Source organism: Carcharhinus amblyrhynchos, chromosome 2 (assembly GCF_965287045.1).
Source record: "Carcharhinus amblyrhynchos chromosome 2, sCarAmb.v2.hapA, whole genome shotgun sequence".
NCBI lineage: Eukaryota > Metazoa > Chordata > Chondrichthyes > Carcharhiniformes > Carcharhinidae > Carcharhinus > Carcharhinus amblyrhynchos.
The window spans coordinates 50361520-50380689 of NC_137325.1; the positions used below are offsets into that span (position 1 = coordinate 50361520).

The following is a 19170-nucleotide window of genomic DNA, read 5'->3' on the forward strand; positions in this document are numbered from 1 at the left end:
CATCTGTAAATTTCCCGATCAAGTGGCAGGACAGACAAACAAGGTGGTTAAGAAAGCTTTTGGAAAGCTTTCCTTGCTTGGGTCAGGTATTAAATATAAAAACAGGGATGTAATGATGAGCTGTAAAAATACTTGTTTAGGTCATAGTTGGAATTTTGTGTATAGTTCTGGTCACCACATCATAGGGAAAAACATAATTGCTCTGGACAGAGTGCAGAGGAGATTTACAAAAATGTTGGCAGGGCTTAAACTGCAGCTGGGAAAAGAGGTTGCAGAGGTCAGGGTTGTTTCCTTATAACAGGAGGCCAAGGGATGACATAATTGAGGTGTACAAAATTGAGGAGCCTAGATGATTGAAAGAGTTGTTTCCCCTCGCTGAGCGGTCAATTACCAGGGGACACAGATTTATATTGGTGAGCAGAAGTATTAGAGGGGACATGAGGAAAAGCCTTTTCATCCAGAGTGGTGGGCATCTGGAATTCACTACCTAAGTTGGTGGCTGAGGCTGAAATGCTCAAGTCATTTAAGAAGTACACAGATCTTATTTAAAGTACTGTGACTGCAAGGCTATGGACCAGGTGCTGAAAAGTGGGATTAAAATAAGTGGCTCATTTATTTATTTCCCTTTTTTTGCCTGGCGCATACACAATGGGCTGAATGACTTCTTTCTGCACTGTAACAATTCTGTGGTTTTATAACATCTGGGGGGTGGAGAAGGGGGAGCAAATTTGGGCAGGTCCTTGGGGAAGGTCTGCTGACTGGAGAGATGCTGCTCCATTGGCAGGGATGTTATATGCTCTTATGTCCAAGAGGAGTGATTTCCATCTGTTTAATCTCCCTCCTGATGAAAGGCTGTAAGAATTTTGTTACGACAATGTTCGTCCTGACCAGTCCTGCACGTCCCAGAGCAGACAATTCATAACAACATCCGTTTGGTTTGGGGTTTGATTCAGCATTTCCTTAGGGCTGGTCTGCTGGTCTCCTTCCTTTCACTGGATCAGGATAAGGGATACATCTGGGTGAATCATGAATACTTATTTAAGACTCTGTGGACATTTGAGTTTGGGATGCATTTTTCCTCCTGGATTTGATTTCTGTACATCACTGCCAAGTGTCTGTTTCATCATATCAGTGGTGTCTCTTGTTATTGGTAACCTTCTGGTTGTATTAAAAGATTAGATATATCTAGGTTACAACAGTGGTTTTGGGGTTGGGAGGTGCTTGTTTATAATCTGTAACTGTGTAAGTAAATGTTTATAGAGATTGAATCTAGTTATATCCACGTCACCTGGCTTTCATAGAATCCCTATGTGCAGAAGAAGGCCATTCGGCTCATCAAGCCTGCACTAACTCTTACCCAGGCTCATTTCCTCTGCTAATTCCCCTAACCTATATATCTTATGACACTAAAGAGAAATTCAGCATGGCCAATCAACCTAACTTGCGCATCTTTGGACTGTGGTAAGAAACCAGAGCACCCAGAAGAAATTCACGCAGGCATTGGGGGAGCATACAACTTCCACACAGTCACCCATGGCTGGAATCAAATCCAGGTCCCTGGTGCTGTGAGGTGTTAACCAATGCTAACCACTGTGCCACTGGAGCGTAATAACAGAAGGTGGATTCATACGAACCAATTACTCCTGCTTTCTTATTCTGATCTCTGATTCTCCTACTATCAAAGATGCATACCAAAACACTCCACTATAATTTGTATTTATATATAGAAACTATTGTGATGTTTCTTCCTTTTCTCTTTCATCAGAAAAAAATTGAGTAAGACAACAGTCATTCTGGGTCTGCCACCATTAAAGTAATTGGCAATTTTTCCAGTGATAGATTTGTTCTGCATTGTACTCAAATTTAAGACTATAAGAATATTGTTGTATTATCTATAATTTGAATTACACTCTATTCCACTCATAAAATAAACCAACGTACTGAAATATATGACTCATTGGCAAACTACAACTTCTATTATTTTCTGCATGTCTTTCTGTAAACACAAACATGCATTGGCAGAATTTTCAATTTCATTAGGTGCATAAAATAGATACAACTGAATTGGCCATGTTTTATAAACCTCGTCCTACTGTTCTTTCCATTGATGGCTTATCCACTAATGCCTGTCTTATGTCTTGCTCAAGTTGAAAGCTCTGTTTACTAGAGGTGCATTCTAAGTCTGGATTTACACTGCAGCAATAGTTTTGACAGAAAATTAATTCTAAATTCATCAACAACTAAATTTACAAGCGTGAATCCAGAATCATGACGTAAGACTCCTATCAGGAGAGACTGAAACATAGCCCCTGGAGACACAGTCACACATCATTTTGGTTGAGATGCCATGGATTGTAATCCAGTAATTGGTGTAAATTCAGTGTCAAAGCCATTTCACAGGTGATATGCAGCATATCACATTGCTCAGGTTATAAACCCAGCTAATCAAAATTCAAATATTTATTTGACAGGGAGTATTTGTTTTTTGGTTCTAAAACATTTACAGGGCAGCGCGGTGACACAGTTGTTAGCATTGCTGCCTCACAGCATCATGGACCCAGGTTCAATTCCAGCCTCAGGTCACTATCTGTGTAGAGTTTGCACATTCTCCCTGTATCTGCATACGTTTCCTCCGGATGCTCCAGTTTCCTCCCACAGTCCAAAGATGTGCGGGTTAGGTGGGTTGGCTGTGCTAAATTGCCCATTAGTGTCAAGGGGACTAGCTAGGGCAAACACATGGGGTTATGATGGTAGGGCCTGGTGGGACTGTTGTCAAGACAGACTTGATAGGCCGAATGGCCTCTTTTTGCACAGGATTCTATGATTTACATTTTCAGCTGTTGTAAGAGAGCTCTATGTATGCATGAATACGGTAAATTCAGAAAGAAGGCTCACAACACCAGGTTGAAGTCCAACAGGTTTATTCGGCAGCATAGGCCATTGGCTTTCAGAGTGCTGCTCCTTCATCAGGTGAGTGAGAGTTCTGCTCACAAGGGGGCACATATAGACACAAACTCAATTTACAAAATAATGTTTGGATTGCAAGTCTTTACAGGTAATCAAGTCTTAAAGATACAGACAGAGTGGAGAGAGGGTTAAGCGCAGGTTTAAAAAAATGTGTATTGTCTCCAGCCAGGACAGTTAGTGAGATTTTGCAAGCTCAGACAAGTCATGGGAGTTATAGATAGCGTGACATGAACCCAAGATCCCAGTTGAGGCCATCCTCATGTGCACAGAACTTGGCTATCAGTCTCTGCTCAGCGACCTTGTGGTGTTGTGTGTCGTGAAGGCTGCCTTGGAGAACGCTTACCTGAAGATCAGAGGCCGAGTGCCCGTGACCACTGAAGAGTTCCCCAACAGGAAGAGAACACACTTGCCTAGTGACTGTTGAGCGGTGTTCATTCATCCGTTGTCTTATTGTCAGCATGATCTCCCCAATGTACCATGCCTCGGGAAATCCTTTCCTGCAGTGTATCAGCTAGACAACGTTGGCCAAGTTGCAAGTGTATGCACTGTGTACCCAGTGGATGGTGGTCTCATGTGAGATGATGGCATCAGTGTCAATGATCCAGCATGTCTTACAGAGGTTGCTGTGGCAGGGTTGTGTGGTGTCATGGTCACTGTTCTCCTGAAGGCTGGGTAATTTGCTGCAGACAGTGGTCTATTTGAGGTTGTGCAGTTATTTGAAGACAAGGCGTGGGGTGTGGGGGTGGCCTGGGCAAGATATTCGTCTTCATCAGTGACATGTTGAAGCCTCTGGAGAAGACGTCATAGCTTCTCTACTCTGGGTAAGTACTGGATGCATTGTCTGCAGCACACTACCCGGCTTGTAGGAGAACAGTGACCGTGACACCACACAACCCTGTCACAGCAACCTCTGCGAGACGTGCTGGATTAGCAATACGGATGCCATCATCTCACACGAGAACACCATCCACCGGTACGTGGTATATACGCTTGCAACTCGGCCAATGTTGTCTATCTGCAGGAAAGGATGCCCCAAGGCATGGTACACTGGGGAGAACATGCTGATGCTACAACAACGGATGAATGAATACTGCTTAACAATCACTATGCAAGAGTGTTCTCTTCCTTTGGGAAACACTTCAGTGGTCACAGGCATTCGGCTTCTGATCTTCGGATAAGCGTTCTCCAAGGCGACCTTCATGACACACGATAACGCAGAGTCGCTGAGCAGAGACTGATAGCTAAGTTCCACACACGAGGGCGGCCTCAACCGGGATCTTGGGTTCATGTCACACTATCTTAAACCCCCATGACTTGCCTGGGTTGCAAAATCTCACTAACTGTCCTTGCTAGAACCAATACACATCTCTTTAACCTGTGCTTAATCCTCTCTCTACTCACATTGTCTGTACCTTTAAGACTTGATTACCTGTAAAGACTCACATTCCAACTATTATTTTGTAAATTGAGTTTGTGCCTTTACATGCCCTATTTGTGATCAGAACTCCCACACACCTGATGAAGGGGCAGAGGCTCAGAAAGCTAGTGGCTTGTGCTACCAAATAAACCTGTTGGACTTTAACCTGGTTTTGTGAGACTTCTTACTGTGTTCATTCCAGTTCAACGCGAGCATCTCCACATCATGAATACAGCAATGCACTGAGGTAATATAATCAGGACCTATTTTTAAAGGCTAATTAAATTGGATATCCTAAATTGAAGAATTGGGCATATTAAAATCAAATCTCAGGCAGGCCAGACTTAACTAAGGTCAAATATACAAATGCACAGAAACATGTCTGGACCTGGCCCATCAAAGATCATTACACTCTACTGAAACCCAGCAGGAGGTGATCGCACCCCACTGAAATGCACCAACCTATTGTTAGAAGCCCAGATCAGGCCAGACTTTCTGTCATCGAGAGTTCCTGCAGTTATCTGACATGGCAACAGGTTACATGTAAGCAACACAATGGAGATGCAACCTGGGGTTGGACTCTGGTGTCCTGTCAGGCAGACATCAAGAAACCCACTGGGTATTGGAACCCCTTCTCGAGATCTCATTGACTGGAAGCCAGAGAAATTTCTGGAAAGGCAGGCAAGCAGGGGGATAAAGGTACACATCTCAGACAGACCAGCAGCAAAGACTCGACGAGAGAGGTGACCTTGACCATCCGGAAGACTGACCAAGAAAGGAAGGTCGAAGCTGCCATCAAGACTCACCTTCATAACAATGGACCAGAGGGGCTCAGAGAATTGGGCCTGTAGTTTAACCAAACCATCTTTGCAGATAGTATACTTGAATCTAGGGTATCCTCTTGTTTTATGTGGGTAATTTAAGAGTTAATAGTATTATTAATAAACTTATTGAACCTTTACTTGTGTTTGTCCTTTGTCCATGTTGCAAATAAGGACACTGGGGTAAACATTTGAGTAAGCAAACTGGTCGGAAGTATCTGAGAATTACAGGTTCAACAGCATGCATTTCTGTTTTGAGCACGATAATGAAACTCCTTCTAGGGAAGCACCAAGTAACATCAACAAAGACTTGCCTAGCTAGAACTCTGAGCATATCTTTAAAAGCATCTTATATGCAACAAAACTTGATCCATTAGAAGAACTACTCTGTGTACTTTGCATTGTGTTCCATTCCACATCATTCCTTGCATAGTATGTATATTGGATAAGAACAGCAGATGCCTGCTCAAAGTTCCTTTTTAGTTGATACTAACATCAACTTTACACAAACAATAAGTACATGTTACAAAGCAATGTAACTTTTACCTGATGTCTCTCTTGAAACATTTGAAAAACTCAACTGTTGTAAAAAAAAGTGCAGACGAATGACATGATATTTGGATAACTGCAATAAAACTTAATTTTCAGTAGAGAAATCTTAAAAATGACCACAAAACTACACATCTGGTATGATAACATTATTAGTGAGCCTCAAACCTTCAATTTCACCAGTTTAAGTTTAATAATTAATGGACTGAATCATTAAATGACTCAATTAAGTGAGCATCTTATTGTGCTGGGACTTCAACAATCCAATAAATATTACATTGATATGATTTCTTTACCTGGTTTATTGCCTACCTCAAATGGTATATAGTCCACAGGCAACTTCTCTAACATGTCATCAGCCAACCTTGCCACCACAGCTTCTCTTGTTTCTCCTCCTCCACTGGAGCTGTCCTTGGGCTGAATGCTAAGTATAGTATCGAGGACATCCTTGGCAAGTTTGCTCTGGTAAGTGATATCAGCGTTTGTGTGCAGACCAAATGTTTCTGGAGTGTCATATGTAGGAAGATTCTACGATGTATAGAATGCAAGATTTTTTTCAGAAATCCAAGAGCATTAATACATATATGGAAAACATGATAATAATGTAAGAGGACATGTAACATAGTAATAGTGCGAGTACAGATAACAAATGGCAAAACTGTAAGAGCAAATATATGGTCATAGTGTATGATAACAAATATTTAATGGCAATGTGTGAATCAATTACAGCATAAATTAAAGGGACTAGCTGGTCAGATTTCCTATTCCAAAACAGATATGTGCTGGTCATGCTCTAATAAAATGTTATACCTTAATTGACACTGTAGAAATATCTGCATATTCTTGCTTAATTCTAGAAAACTAGAACTCAACTTGTATTCAAAAGCATGTAAAATTCAGTGAACAATGTTAACCAAGAAAATATAATGTTTTAATTTCAATATTTTAAGGTAATTATCATTAGAAAAAAAAAACTTTATTTAGCTTGAACAGTTTTTTCACAATGATGTATTGCATGGGTCTGCTAAAGGTTGATTAAGCTGTTTACAAACCTGAATGTACGCTAAGTATTGATCCACTGAATTGCACTTAGGAATGCTATAACCCTTATAGAAGCAGAAGTCTGAAGCAAACATATTTTCACTGAACCAGACTTTAGCAAAAGTGTTCAGCAATCTTTTATCATAATCATCTGTGACTCTGCCACCATACTGAATCTCACCAATCATGTATCGCATTGTGGTCCATGAAACGCCCTGGGGGCAAAGAAAGGGAAAATTAAGCAAAAGCAATATATAACCTTTCTAACATATAGGATCAAAGAACTTCATGACTGATTTTGATGATAATGGAGAATATTAAAGCATCAAAAGAGGGTCATGTTTTTGAGGATGAGTGCGTTACAGGCTGATAGGCTGGATGAGGTAGATGCTCTGAGGGAAGATGCATTAGCAATTTTGAAAAACCTGAGGTGCGATAAGTCCCCTGGCTAGGTGAGATATATCCTAGGATTCTTTGGGAGGCAAGGGATGAGATTGTAGAGCCTTTGGCTTTGGTATTGGGGTCCTCACTATCCACGGGGATAGTGTCAGAGGACTGGAGAGTGGCTAATGTTGTTTCTGTTCAAGGAAGGAAATAGGAATGACCTGGTAATTACAGGCCAGTTAGTCTTACTTCAGTGGTCGGTAAGTTGATGGAAAGGGTCCTGAGGGACAGGATTTATAATTATTTGGAAAGATGCAGCTTAATCCGGGATAGTCAGCATGGATTCGTATAGGGTAAGTCTTGCCTCTCAAATTTGATTGAATTCTTTGCAGAGGTAATTAAGTGTGTAGATGAAGGTAGAACAGTTGATGTTGTATACATGGATTTTAGTAAGGCATTTGATAAGGTTCCCCATGGTAGGCTCACAAAGAGTGAGGAGGTTTGGGATAAAAGGAAATTTGGCTGATTGGATAAGTAACTGGCTATCTCATAGAAGACAGAGGGTGGTGGTGGATGGAAAATTTTCAGACTGGAGACCAATTACCAGCAGTGTACCACAGGGATCAGTGCTGGATCCTCTGCTATTTGTGATTTTTTTTCAATGACTTGGAGGAGGGGGCTAAAGGGTGGGTCAGTAAAGTTGCTGATGACACCAAGATTGGTGGCGTAGTGGATGAGAAGGAGAGCTGTTATAGGCTGCAAAGGGACACTGATAGGATGCAGAGCTGGGCCGAAAAGTGGCAGATGGAGTTTAACCCTGATGTGTGAGGTGATTCATTTTGGTAGGACAAATTTGAATGCAGATTACAAGGTCAACGACAGGGTTTTGAGAAATGTAGAGGAACAGTGAGATCTTGAGGTTCGTATCCACTGATCTCTGAAGGTTGCCACTCAAGTGGATAGAGCTGTGAAGAAGGCTTATAGTGTGTTAGTGTTTATTAACAGGGCGTTTGAGTTTAAAAGCCGTGGGGTTATACTGCAACTGTACAGGACCTTGGTGAGACCACATGTGGAATACTGTGTGCAGTTCTGGTCACCTCACTATAAGAAGGATGTGGAAGCATTGGAGAAAGTGCAGAGGAGATTTACCACGATGCTGCCTGGTTTGAAGGCAAGATCTTGCGAGGAAAGGTTGAGGGAGCTAGGGCTTTTCTCTTTAGAGTGGAGGAGGATGAGAGGCGGCTTGATAGAGGTTTATAAAATGATGAGGGGGAGAGATAGAGTGGACGTTCAGAGACTATTTCCTCAGGTGGATGTAGCTGTTACTTGAGGGCATAACTGTAAGGTTCACAGTGGAAAATATAGGAGGGATGTCCAAGGTAGGTTCTTTAATCAGGGAGTAGTTGAGGTGTAGAATGGATTGCCTGCTGTGATAGTGGAGTAGGAACTTTCAAGCGGTTATTGGATAGGCACATGGAGCACACCACAACAATTGGGAGTGGGATAGCTTGATCTTGGTTTTGGACAAAACTCAGCACAACATCGAGGGCCAAAAGGCCTGTACTGTGCTGTACTGTTCTATGTTCAAACTACAGTGGGTACAATCATCTATCTTCTATTGTTCAGATTTCATCTTGTTCCACCAATTCTTTTGTCCTCTTAAAGACAGTCGCAACCACAGAAAGATGTATCATACTTCCCCTCCCCCATCTCTCCACTACAGTTCCCCGAGTTGTCCCAGATGTTCTTCGAACACTCTACATGCTGATGCATGCCCTGCTTATATTGATTTTCCAGTTTCCAATTCATCAATATTTTGAGGAGTTCCTGGATGGGGATGAGAAGATCCCACCGCCAGTCAAGTGGGCACCCTCTACTGCCTTAAAACATGTGGCAGAAGATTGTGGGGAAAATCCTGCCCATGACATTTTGGTTCAATTTTCAATGTTCCTTGGTTCAAATTAATTCAACAAGTCTGCTACAAATAAAACCCACTACACAAAGTGTAAACAATGTGAAATGTTCATGAAAGCTGCCAAACTACAGCTCAGGTGCATTTTAATGGTACTGGCAGCATTACATACTGTCAGAAATCAATTTGCCCTTTGAAGTAATGGAAATAGCTTATTTTGATATCCTTAATTATTAAAATTTCCAAATCAAGGAGCAGAATTGAGAGAGAAAATTGTCAACTGCACCTTCTTGATATCCATGTCATCTAGATGGTTTTGTACAAACTGCACCGTAGCGTTAAAGTCAGCTTGGTTAAATTCATATGGAATATTCCAACCAAGAGGCCCAAACTTGCGTCGTTCTTGCACTGTTGAGTGTAAAAAGGCTACTGCATACAGCATAGGCTTCCACTGAGTCATGTTACTAACATCCAATAGATCCTGACTGATTCCTGTTGATGAAAATATGGGAAAGGATCTCAGGATAACAGACTATCATGGAGTTTTCACATTAATTATGCAATTGTCTAATCAATGGATTCAAACACAAACCTGTGGTTACTATCAAAATTAACATCCATTATGTAAACAAAAAATCCAGGTTGCACAGTACATTACAATACATAGTTATATAAAAAATATTAATGTACTGGAACAAACAAAATAAAAGTTAGAAATACAAAACAGATTGATCAGATAAGAAATTAAGATAAAAAGGAAAACTCCCATAAATTACAAGATGAAGAATAATTTGCTCACAGTGGTGCTACATAAGTGAAGGATTTTGGCCAGAACTTCCACCCTTTTTCTGCACCAGAATACCTTTGAATAACATTTCATTTTCAAGATACTGAGGGCTTTCCTCCCCAATTTAGCAGTGACAGTTGAAGATCTACAGTTGCTGTGTGATAGCAGAAATGGGTCATGGGTTGCAATTACTCATTAACCCATCTTTAGAGCATGATGCCATCTTGGTAAAGGAGTTTAATTAGAAACAAGGAATCGCCAAACAGAGATTGATTAAGCCTTGGCGGATTATCCTTTAAAATCCCTAACACTCATTAGAGGCTGCGTGCCATTTTGCTGACCACTGCTGCAATTGCAAACATTTCCTAACAGTTGTGAAGACCATTAGATGGTATAAAGATGGATATGTTTTAAAATTGTCTTTTAACTCAAGGTAAAATGGAGTAGTGGAGAGGAACATGTGACTTCTGACTAATTCATTTCAATGATAAGCCGATGAGATGTTGCCAAAAAATATAGTTAGCATTCCTCCAGTTCTCTAGCACCATGGTCATAGCCAAAGCGAATCAAAAATGATGGTTACTATGTTCATCCCATCTTATATTTTACACTCCTCCTTTAATAATGCCCACATTGTTCCCTCCACTTTGTGAAGCATGTATTTATTAAGAGCCACAGTTCCTTCTACTGCCAAGTTGATTTTATTTGTCAATGCCTTTCCATTCCTTTCTTTGCCTTCCTAGTTTCCTTTTTAATTTCACCCCTGCTCTTTTTATACTCTTTCTGGGTTTTTGTAGTATTGAGTTTTCAGTGTCTTGTAAAAACTATCCTTTCCAATTACCGCCAGTACTGTTTCCTCGAGGGGTATGATCTCATGGCATCACTCTCCCTCGCATCCCCATCAGTTCCTGCTGATAGCTGCTATTTTGTCCTCATGGTGAGTAGTAATTGCTAATGAACGTATCAACATGTGTTGATGTGATGTCTCACACGGTTGACGAGTTGTGACATGGGACCGAGATGCAAGTAGTGCCTGTGAATGTCAGCATAGTTACTTGGAGAATACAGTGTGTTGGGATTGTGATGCTGCTGGTGATGTCATTATTGAGAAATGTGTTTGAGATTTCACTGCAACAATTTATAGAACAGCTATAGTGGAAAAGGAGGCTATTTGGCTTATTGAGTCTACGTCGAATCTCCGAGAAAACATCTTGCCTAGCCCCCATCCTATCGCCAAAACCCTACTTATTTTTACCATGGTTTATCCACCTAACCAACACATCTTGGGACACCGAGGAGCAATTTAATCACAACCAATCCACCTAACCTGCACATCTTTGGACTGTAGGAAGAAACAACACTCGAAGGAAAACCAAGCAGCAATGCTAACCACTATCGCCAAGCAATCAATATTTTGTGGTACTAAATCCATGTCCTGACTATGACTTCCTCAGTGATCTCCTCCTACATCTGTCACATTACTTGCCTCTGTGGCGTCTTTCGCAACCTCCAAGTTAAAGACATTGCTCCTCTGCTGTACCTTTTACATCAACACTTTCAATGCCACTTTTGAAAATCTGCAGGCCCTCTTCTTCAACCCCTGAACTTTCCTGATATGTCATTGTCTGTCAGCCAGCCGACTTTATACTTTCAATAAAAGTACACGGGTGAAGACTACATACATCACTCTAGAGAAACTGCTCCTAGTCAATATTTAAGTGTCAGTATACATGCAGGATTTGTTTTAATGTCTCAATGCTTTTATACGGCATAGTAATCAGCAATTATTCACAAAATTGCAATCTAAATCTTTAAACAGATGTGTCTTATTAGCACAGCTCTCAGGTTTCACTTATTTCCGCTTTTCCTTACAATACCTACTACCTCTGACAATGCAGCATTCCACTGTACTACTTTGGAGGATCAGTCCAGACGACAGACAATATTCTATTAGTCGTACACAGTTCCCAACAGCTGTTTTCAGTTTCCCATGCAATTATAATTAAAATTTAAAGTGCTGTTGGCGTGTCCAGGAAATGTGGGCAAATCTTTGGCTGGGAAAGTGTTTGACTGGTGAAACCTGCCATCAGCGACAATGTTACAGCTATGGGTGGGCTAGGAAGGAGCCTTTGGATAAATTTTGGAATCCCTGCATTACAGCAAAACATTGTTATTCAACTCCATTGCCATTCTAACATCTTTGTGTTAGATGGCACAGATGTTTTATTTTCAAATTTAGATTTCATTTGTAAATATTTCACATTACATTGGATTTCACTTCATTCATGTGCATCATCATTTCTTTTGGAATTAGCTTAATCAAAAATTGAAATATATTGACACATTGCATGGTTGGCACACAATAATGGTTACAGGGGCATTAGGACATTTCCTTTATTGTGGAAGAATCAATATTCTGTTTGTTCTCTCTTTATTCATATTCATACCTAGTATTCTACTCACCACTCTGTGGGACAAGGCTGGACTTATAGGCTCAGCTGGCCCTTCCTTTTGAACATGGTAAAGGACATTAGCTGAGATCACCCCTAGTGAGGATAATTGAAATGTTTTAGCTGAACTCAAAGCCCTGTAAGGACTCTGCCAGCCAACACCGAGTTAGACAATACTGATTCAACACTTTTCAGACCCTCATTTTCTTATCCCATTATCTCCAATCCCTACCACATCCAGGGTGCCAGGTAATTTCCACTTCACACCTCATGCCCCTGACCTCACCCTCTGTCCTCCGTTGGACCCCACTTCCACTCTTCTCTGTAGCTGAACCCATCCTTTCAACAAACCACCCCCCCTGCCCCCCACCAACCCCACTTCACTCCTGACTCTTGGTAAGGGAAGTAATAGGGATGGCAGTGCAATGTTCCCCCTGTGGGATGTTTGAGGTGAAGGACACTGGTAGTGTTCCGGCTGATTACACCTGCAGGAGGTGCATCCATTTGCAGCTCCTTGAGGACTGTGTTAGGGACCTGGAGCTGGAACTGGAGGAACTAAGAATCATTTGGGAAGCAGAGGCAGCTATCGACAAAAGTTACAGGGAGACAGTTACTCCTAAAAGTGATGCATGGGTGACTGCTAGAAGGGGTAAGAAGCAGTCAGAGCAGCGATCCCCTGAGGTTGTTCCTCTCTAAAATAAGTACTCTGTTTTGGATGCTGTTGGGGAGGCAGACTCAACCAGGGTAAGCCATGGAGTACAGGTCTCAGGAGTAGAGCCTGTCCTTGATGCTCAGGTGGGAAGGGGGAAGAAAAGTACAGGATTAGTGATTGGGGATTCCATTGTTAAGGGGATAGATAGGAGAGTCTGTGGGAACGAGCGAGACTCGCGGTTGGTATGTTGCCTCCCAGGTGCCAGGGTCCATGATATCTCTGAGTGTTTGAGATCCTTAAGGGGGAGGGGAACCAACCCCAAGTTGTGGTTCATGTAGGCACCCATGACATAGGTAGGAAAAGGGACGGGGATATAAAACAGAAATTTAGAGAGTTAGGGTGGAAGCTTAGGGCTAAAACAAGCAGAGTGGTTATCTCTGGTTTGTTACCTGTGGCGCAGGATAGCATGGAGAAGAATAGAGAGAACATTTGAACTCGTGACTAAAGGGATGGTGCAGGAGGGAAGGGTTCAGATACTTGGACAATCGGGGCTCATTCTGGGGTAGGTGGGACCTCTACAAGAGGGATGGTCTGCACCTGAACCAGAGGGCTATGAATATCTTTGGGGGGGGGGGGTGAAATTTGCCAATGCTATTCAGTGGGGTTTAAACTGATTCAGAGGGGGGATGGGAACCTGAACTGTAGCTCCAATGTACAGGAGGATGAGAATAGGGAGGTCATGGATAAGGTTTCTAGGTCACAGCAGTGTATTGGCAGGCGGGAGGGTGGTTTGAAGTGCGTACACTTTAATGCGAGGGGCATACGCAATAAGGTGGACGAACTTGCAGCCTGGATTGGCGCTTGGGACTTCGATGTTGTGGCCATTTCAGAGACATGGATAGAGCAGGGACAGGAATGGTTGTTGCAGGTTCCGGGGTTCAGATGTTTCAGTCAGAGCAGAGAAAGTGGTAGAACAGGGGGCGGCGTGGCATTGTTAGTCAAGGACAGTATTACGGTGGCAGAAAGGACGTTTGATGTGGACCTGTCTATTGAGGTGGTATGGGCTGAGATTAGAAACAGGAAAGGAGAGATCACACTGGGAGTTTTTTTTATAGGTGTCCAACAAGTTCCAGAGATGTAGAGGAGAGGATTACAAAGATGATCCTGGATAGGTGCGAAAGTAACAGGGTAGTTGTTATGGGGGACTTTAACTTTACAAATATCGATTGGAAAAGCTATAGCTCAAGCACGTTAGAGGAGTCAGTTTTTGTCCAATGTGTGCAGGAAGGGTTCATGACAAACTATGTAGATAGGCCAACAAGAGGTGAGGCTACATTGGATTTGGTACTGGGTAATGAACCAGACCAGGTGTTGGACTTGGAGGTAGGTGAGCACTTTGGTGATAGTGACCACGATTTGGTTACGTTTACCTTAGTGATGGAAAGGGATAGGCATATACCGAAGGGCAGAAGTTATAGCTGGGGGAAAGGTAATTATGAGGCTATTAGGCGAGATTTAGGATACATAGGGTGGAGTAGGAAATTGCAAGGGCTGGGAACATCTGAAATGTGGAGCTTATTCAAGGAGCAGCTACTGCGAGTCCTTGATAAATATGTACCTGTCAAGCAGGGAGGAAGTGGTCGAGCAAGGGAACCGTGGTGCACTAAGGAAGTTGAATCTCTGAAGAGGAAGAAGGAGGCTTATGTAAAGATGAGATGTGAAGGCTCAGTTAGGGCACTGGAGAGTTATAAATTAGCCAGGAAGGAGCTAAAGAGAGAGTTAAGAAGAGGACACGGGAAGACTTTGACGGATAGGATCAAGGAAAATCCTAAAGCTTTCTACAGGTATGTCAAGAATAAAAGATTGGTTAGGGCAAGATTAGGGCCAGTCAAAGACAGCAGTGGAAAGTTGGCGTGGAGCCTGAAGAGATGGGAGAGGCACTGAGTATTTTTCGTCAGTATTCACGCAGAAAAAAGTCAGTGTAGTCGAGGAGAATACTGTGAAACCAGGTTGTAGACTAGATGGGATTGAGGTATGTAAGGAGGAGGTGTTGGCAATTCTTGAGAGTATGAAAATAGATAAGTCCCCTGGGCCGGATGGGATTTACCCTGGGATTCTCTGGGAGGCTAGGGAGGTGATTGCAGAGCCTTTGGCTTTGATCTTCATGTCGTCATTGGCTACAATTATAGTGCCGGAAGACTGGAGGATAGCAAATGTTGTCCCCTTGTTCAAGAAAGGGAGTAGAGACCATCCTGGGAATTATAGACCAGTGAGCCTTACTTCTGTCGTGGGCAAAGTTTTGGAAAGAATTATAAGGGATAGGATTTATAATCATCTAGAGGGAAATAAATTGATTAGGGATAGTCAACATGATTTTGTGAAGGGTAGGTCGTGCCTCACAAACCTTATCAAGTTTTTTGAAAAGGTGACCAAAGAGGCGGATAAGGGTAAGGCAGTTGACGCGGTGTATATGGATTTTAGCAAAGCGTTTGATAAGGTTCCCCATGGTAGGCTATTGCAGAAAATGCACATGCATGGGATTGAGGGTGATTTAGCAGTTTGGATCAGGAATTGGCTAGCTGATAGAAGACAGAGGGTGGTGGTTGATGGGAAATATTCAAGCTGGAGTGCAGTTACAAGTGGTGTACCTCAAGGATCTGTTTTGGGGCCACTGCTGTTTGTCATTTTCATAAATTACCTAGATGAGGGTGTAGAAGGATGGATTAGTAAATTTGCTGATGACACCAAAGTTGGATGAGTTGTAGACAGTGCGGATGGATATTACAGTTTGCAGAGGGATAAGATAAGCTGCAGAGCTGGGCCGAGAGGTGGCAGATGGAGTTTAATACGGAAAAGCGTGAGGTGATTCACTTTGGTAAGAGTAACAGGAGTACAGAACATAGGACTAATGGAAGGACTCTTAGTAGTGTTGACAAGCAGAGAGATTTCGGGGTACATGTGCATAGCTCCCTGAAAGTTGGCACCCAGGTTGATAAGGTTGTTAAGAAGTACGGTGTGTTAGCTTTTATTGGTAGAGGGATTGAATTTCGGAGCCATGAGGTCATGTTACAACTGTACAAAACTCTGGTGCGGCCACACTTGGAGTATTGCGTATAGTTCTGGTCGCCGCATTATAAGAAAGATGTGGAGACATTGGAAAGGGTGCAGAGGAGGTTTACCAGGATGTTGCCTGGTATGGTGGGAAGGTCTTATGAGGAAAGGCTGAGGGACTTGAGGTTATTTTCATTGGAGAGAAGAAGGTTACGAGGTGACCTAATTGAGGCATACAAGATGATCAAAGGATTGGATAGGGTGGACAGTGATGGTGATGGCTAACACAAGGGGACATAGCTGTAAATTAAGGGGTGGTAATTATAGGACGGATGTCAGAAGTAGGTTCTTTATTCGGAGGGTAGTAAGGTCATGGAATGCCCTGCCTGCAGCAGTTGTGGACTCGCCAATTTTAAGGGCATTCAAATGGTCAGTGGATAGGCATATGGATAACATTGGAATAGTTTAGGTTGGAGGGTCATTACATTGGTTCCACTGGTCGGCGCAACATCGAGGACCAAAGGGCCTTTACTGTGCCGTTATGTTCTATGACTCTCAGTTTGTATGTAGCCTTGGAAACAAAAACTATCATTCTCCTGTTTCCCTTCTTTGGGTTACAGAACTTAACAAGGAAAACTGCTGTTCTCAGACACAGCTGCACAAAGTTGGATGGTTCATGTCTCCTTTAAACAAATGTGAACTGGGTGTGACGAGATATCTGTGCACTGATAACTTTAAACAGAAGGTAGAATGTAATTAGTTTAAACAGTTTTTTCCATCAGTAATAATTCATGACATGCAATTGCATTACAGGTACAAACCCACCACAGGACTAAGAGGCTCAGCACACCATAATCACTGCATTTCAACCCACTGTTGGGAAATCATAAATTTTGTATCCTGCTGTTATCGGACAACAAATTTTATGAAATTGGGTACACAATATGGAAGCAAACTAAAGTTGCATTCAAAGCCTTCCCACTAACGGTCACAAGAGAACAGACACAGATTAGCAGGCAAGGACATGCTTTTAGAATGCAAATGAGGGCTAGCACACAAACAGGACTGGACAAGATGGCACCTACAGGAACTAAATTAAAAAGTACACCAAATCAGCACCTCGGATCTAATCAAGCAACCCTGTATGGAGACACCTAAAGATTAGCGTAACTAAGGAAGCATCCCTGGCCCCACAAACCAGTCAAACACCCATGTTCAAACCCCAGAGATTCTAGACCATTAATAAACCCATCAGACAAACGATTAACACACACTTAAAAACAGCGTTACAATGCTCAGACATCGAAACAGGATGGTCAGAGTCGAATACTGTAAACAAAACATTAGCATTTGAATTGTACAATGTATCAAGTTCAGGTATAACTGTAGTCCATTGCGGCAGGTCTTTAGAGTGCTTTCGGGACCGTTCGGTTTGTATGTCCTCACTGCACCTCCGACGTAAAAAATAAAGCTGTACCACTGTTGGACCTGACCCTGAGTCCGTAGTGGTCATGTTCACCCACTCGCACTAACACTGCCTAATTCAGTCACACTGTACCATGTTTTCCATTCTTCGGGGTTCCATAAAATCTCATCCCCCTCCCCCAGTGATTAAGTCCTGAGGCTGAATATTACAAGGGGCTGGGTTATTTGTTCAATCCCCTCAACCCCAGAAGCAAAGTTGGCATTGTGTCAACCTATTCCATGCCAGCCTGCCCCACAGCCATAATGTTGAATACGTGCAGTGTGGGACCTTTGCCCCTCTTGGGTGAGCAAATCTCAGCTTTGGGAGCACTGACTGACCAAGAGCTTCATCAGTCCTGGCAGTGCCAAGAGCATGTTAGTGAACCTTGTTAGGACTGCGATCGGGAAAATGAAGAATACCTGATGGGTCTCGGAGACAGATAAATCTGGGGTCTTGGGCAGGTTAGTGTGAGAGATAGGGGTGTGGGATGTTTAATTGAACAGGCAGCAGGGAAGAAAGGGGATTTCCATTTCAGAAAAGCCATCCGCAATCTACAAAGAACAATGTCTGAAGGTGCTACTTTTGTCCTGCACTCTTAATTCCTCTTAAAAATGTAGTCTGCTCACTCCTGCCTGACTGCTCATGCCAACCATTTTATGGCAGGGGCAGCATCTTATCAGGGTCAATTGATTTGTTAACAATTGATTCTTATTTATTTAAATATTGCTGCCAATTACGCCACCATATTTGGGCATGAGCAGGGAGGTAGTGGTGGATACTTGCCTATTTTTAAATGCCCCTCCTCCTCCTTGTTATCACTAAGTTCTTGATCAAGGGACCTGGCATCAGAGGTTTTAAGTTAAGTTTATTTATCAGTCACAAGTAAATTTACATTAACACTGCAATGAAGTTACTGTGAAAATCCCCTAGTCGTCACATTCCAGCACCTATTCGGGTACACTGAGGGAGAATTTTAGCACAGCCAATTCACCTAATCTGCAAATTTTTGGACTGTGGGAGGAAACAGGAGCACCCAGAGGAAACGCACAGACACAGGGAGAACATGCAAACTCCACATGGACAGTTTGGGAATCAAACCTGGGTCCTTTGCGCAGTGAGGTGGTAGTGCTAACCGCTGTGCCATCGTGCAAGGGGATGGTCTATGAAAGTCACACTCGTTTTCCCCCCCCCTCACTCTATCTCTGCCTCTGAGCCTCATGCCACCAGCCCCCCCTCAATTTCATAATTCGTATCCCACAATCCCCATCCCATCCTCACTTACCCTGCAGTTGCTCAGTAATCAGAGACTTCTAGTATGTGCACTGCCAACTACAGCCACTGCTCACAGTAGTACTAACGAGCAATAAAGAGCTGCTGGCCTTCAACTCCATTGAAGTTTATGTTTTGAATTAGCTAGGAAAACTTGGGAAGCTGGCCTGCAGGGCTTAGGATTGGAAAATAGAAGCTTGAGATAACAATTCCAAATTGGCTCACTGTGCTCATGAAAGTGCAGTCAGGTGGTCATAAATGCATCCCTTCCCAATAACTTGGCCTGTTTCCCAAATCGTGAGGATGGAATTATCTGTATTAGCTGGGTGAAAAGCTGCTTTATTAGCATGTCAAATGACCACCTGAGGGGCCAAAGATTAAAAAGGATTAAACACTTTTAAGGCT

At 42.6% G+C, this 19170-nt stretch overlaps 1 protein-coding gene across 1 annotated transcript in view; it reads right to left on the bottom strand.

Annotated features, from left to right (window-relative positions):
* dnah5 (dynein, axonemal, heavy chain 5) overlaps nt 1-19170 on the bottom strand; it is a 350257-nt gene that overhangs the window by 24422 nt on the left and 306665 nt on the right. The window contains exons 73-75 of the mRNA XM_080205374.1: nt 9378-9583; nt 6807-7010; nt 6067-6282 (exon numbers count right to left, since the gene is read on the bottom strand). Of these exons, the coding sequence (XP_080061500.1) occupies nt 6067-6282; nt 6807-7010; nt 9378-9583 (626 nt within the window). The remainder of the gene's footprint in view (nt 1-6066; nt 6283-6806; nt 7011-9377; nt 9584-19170) is intronic.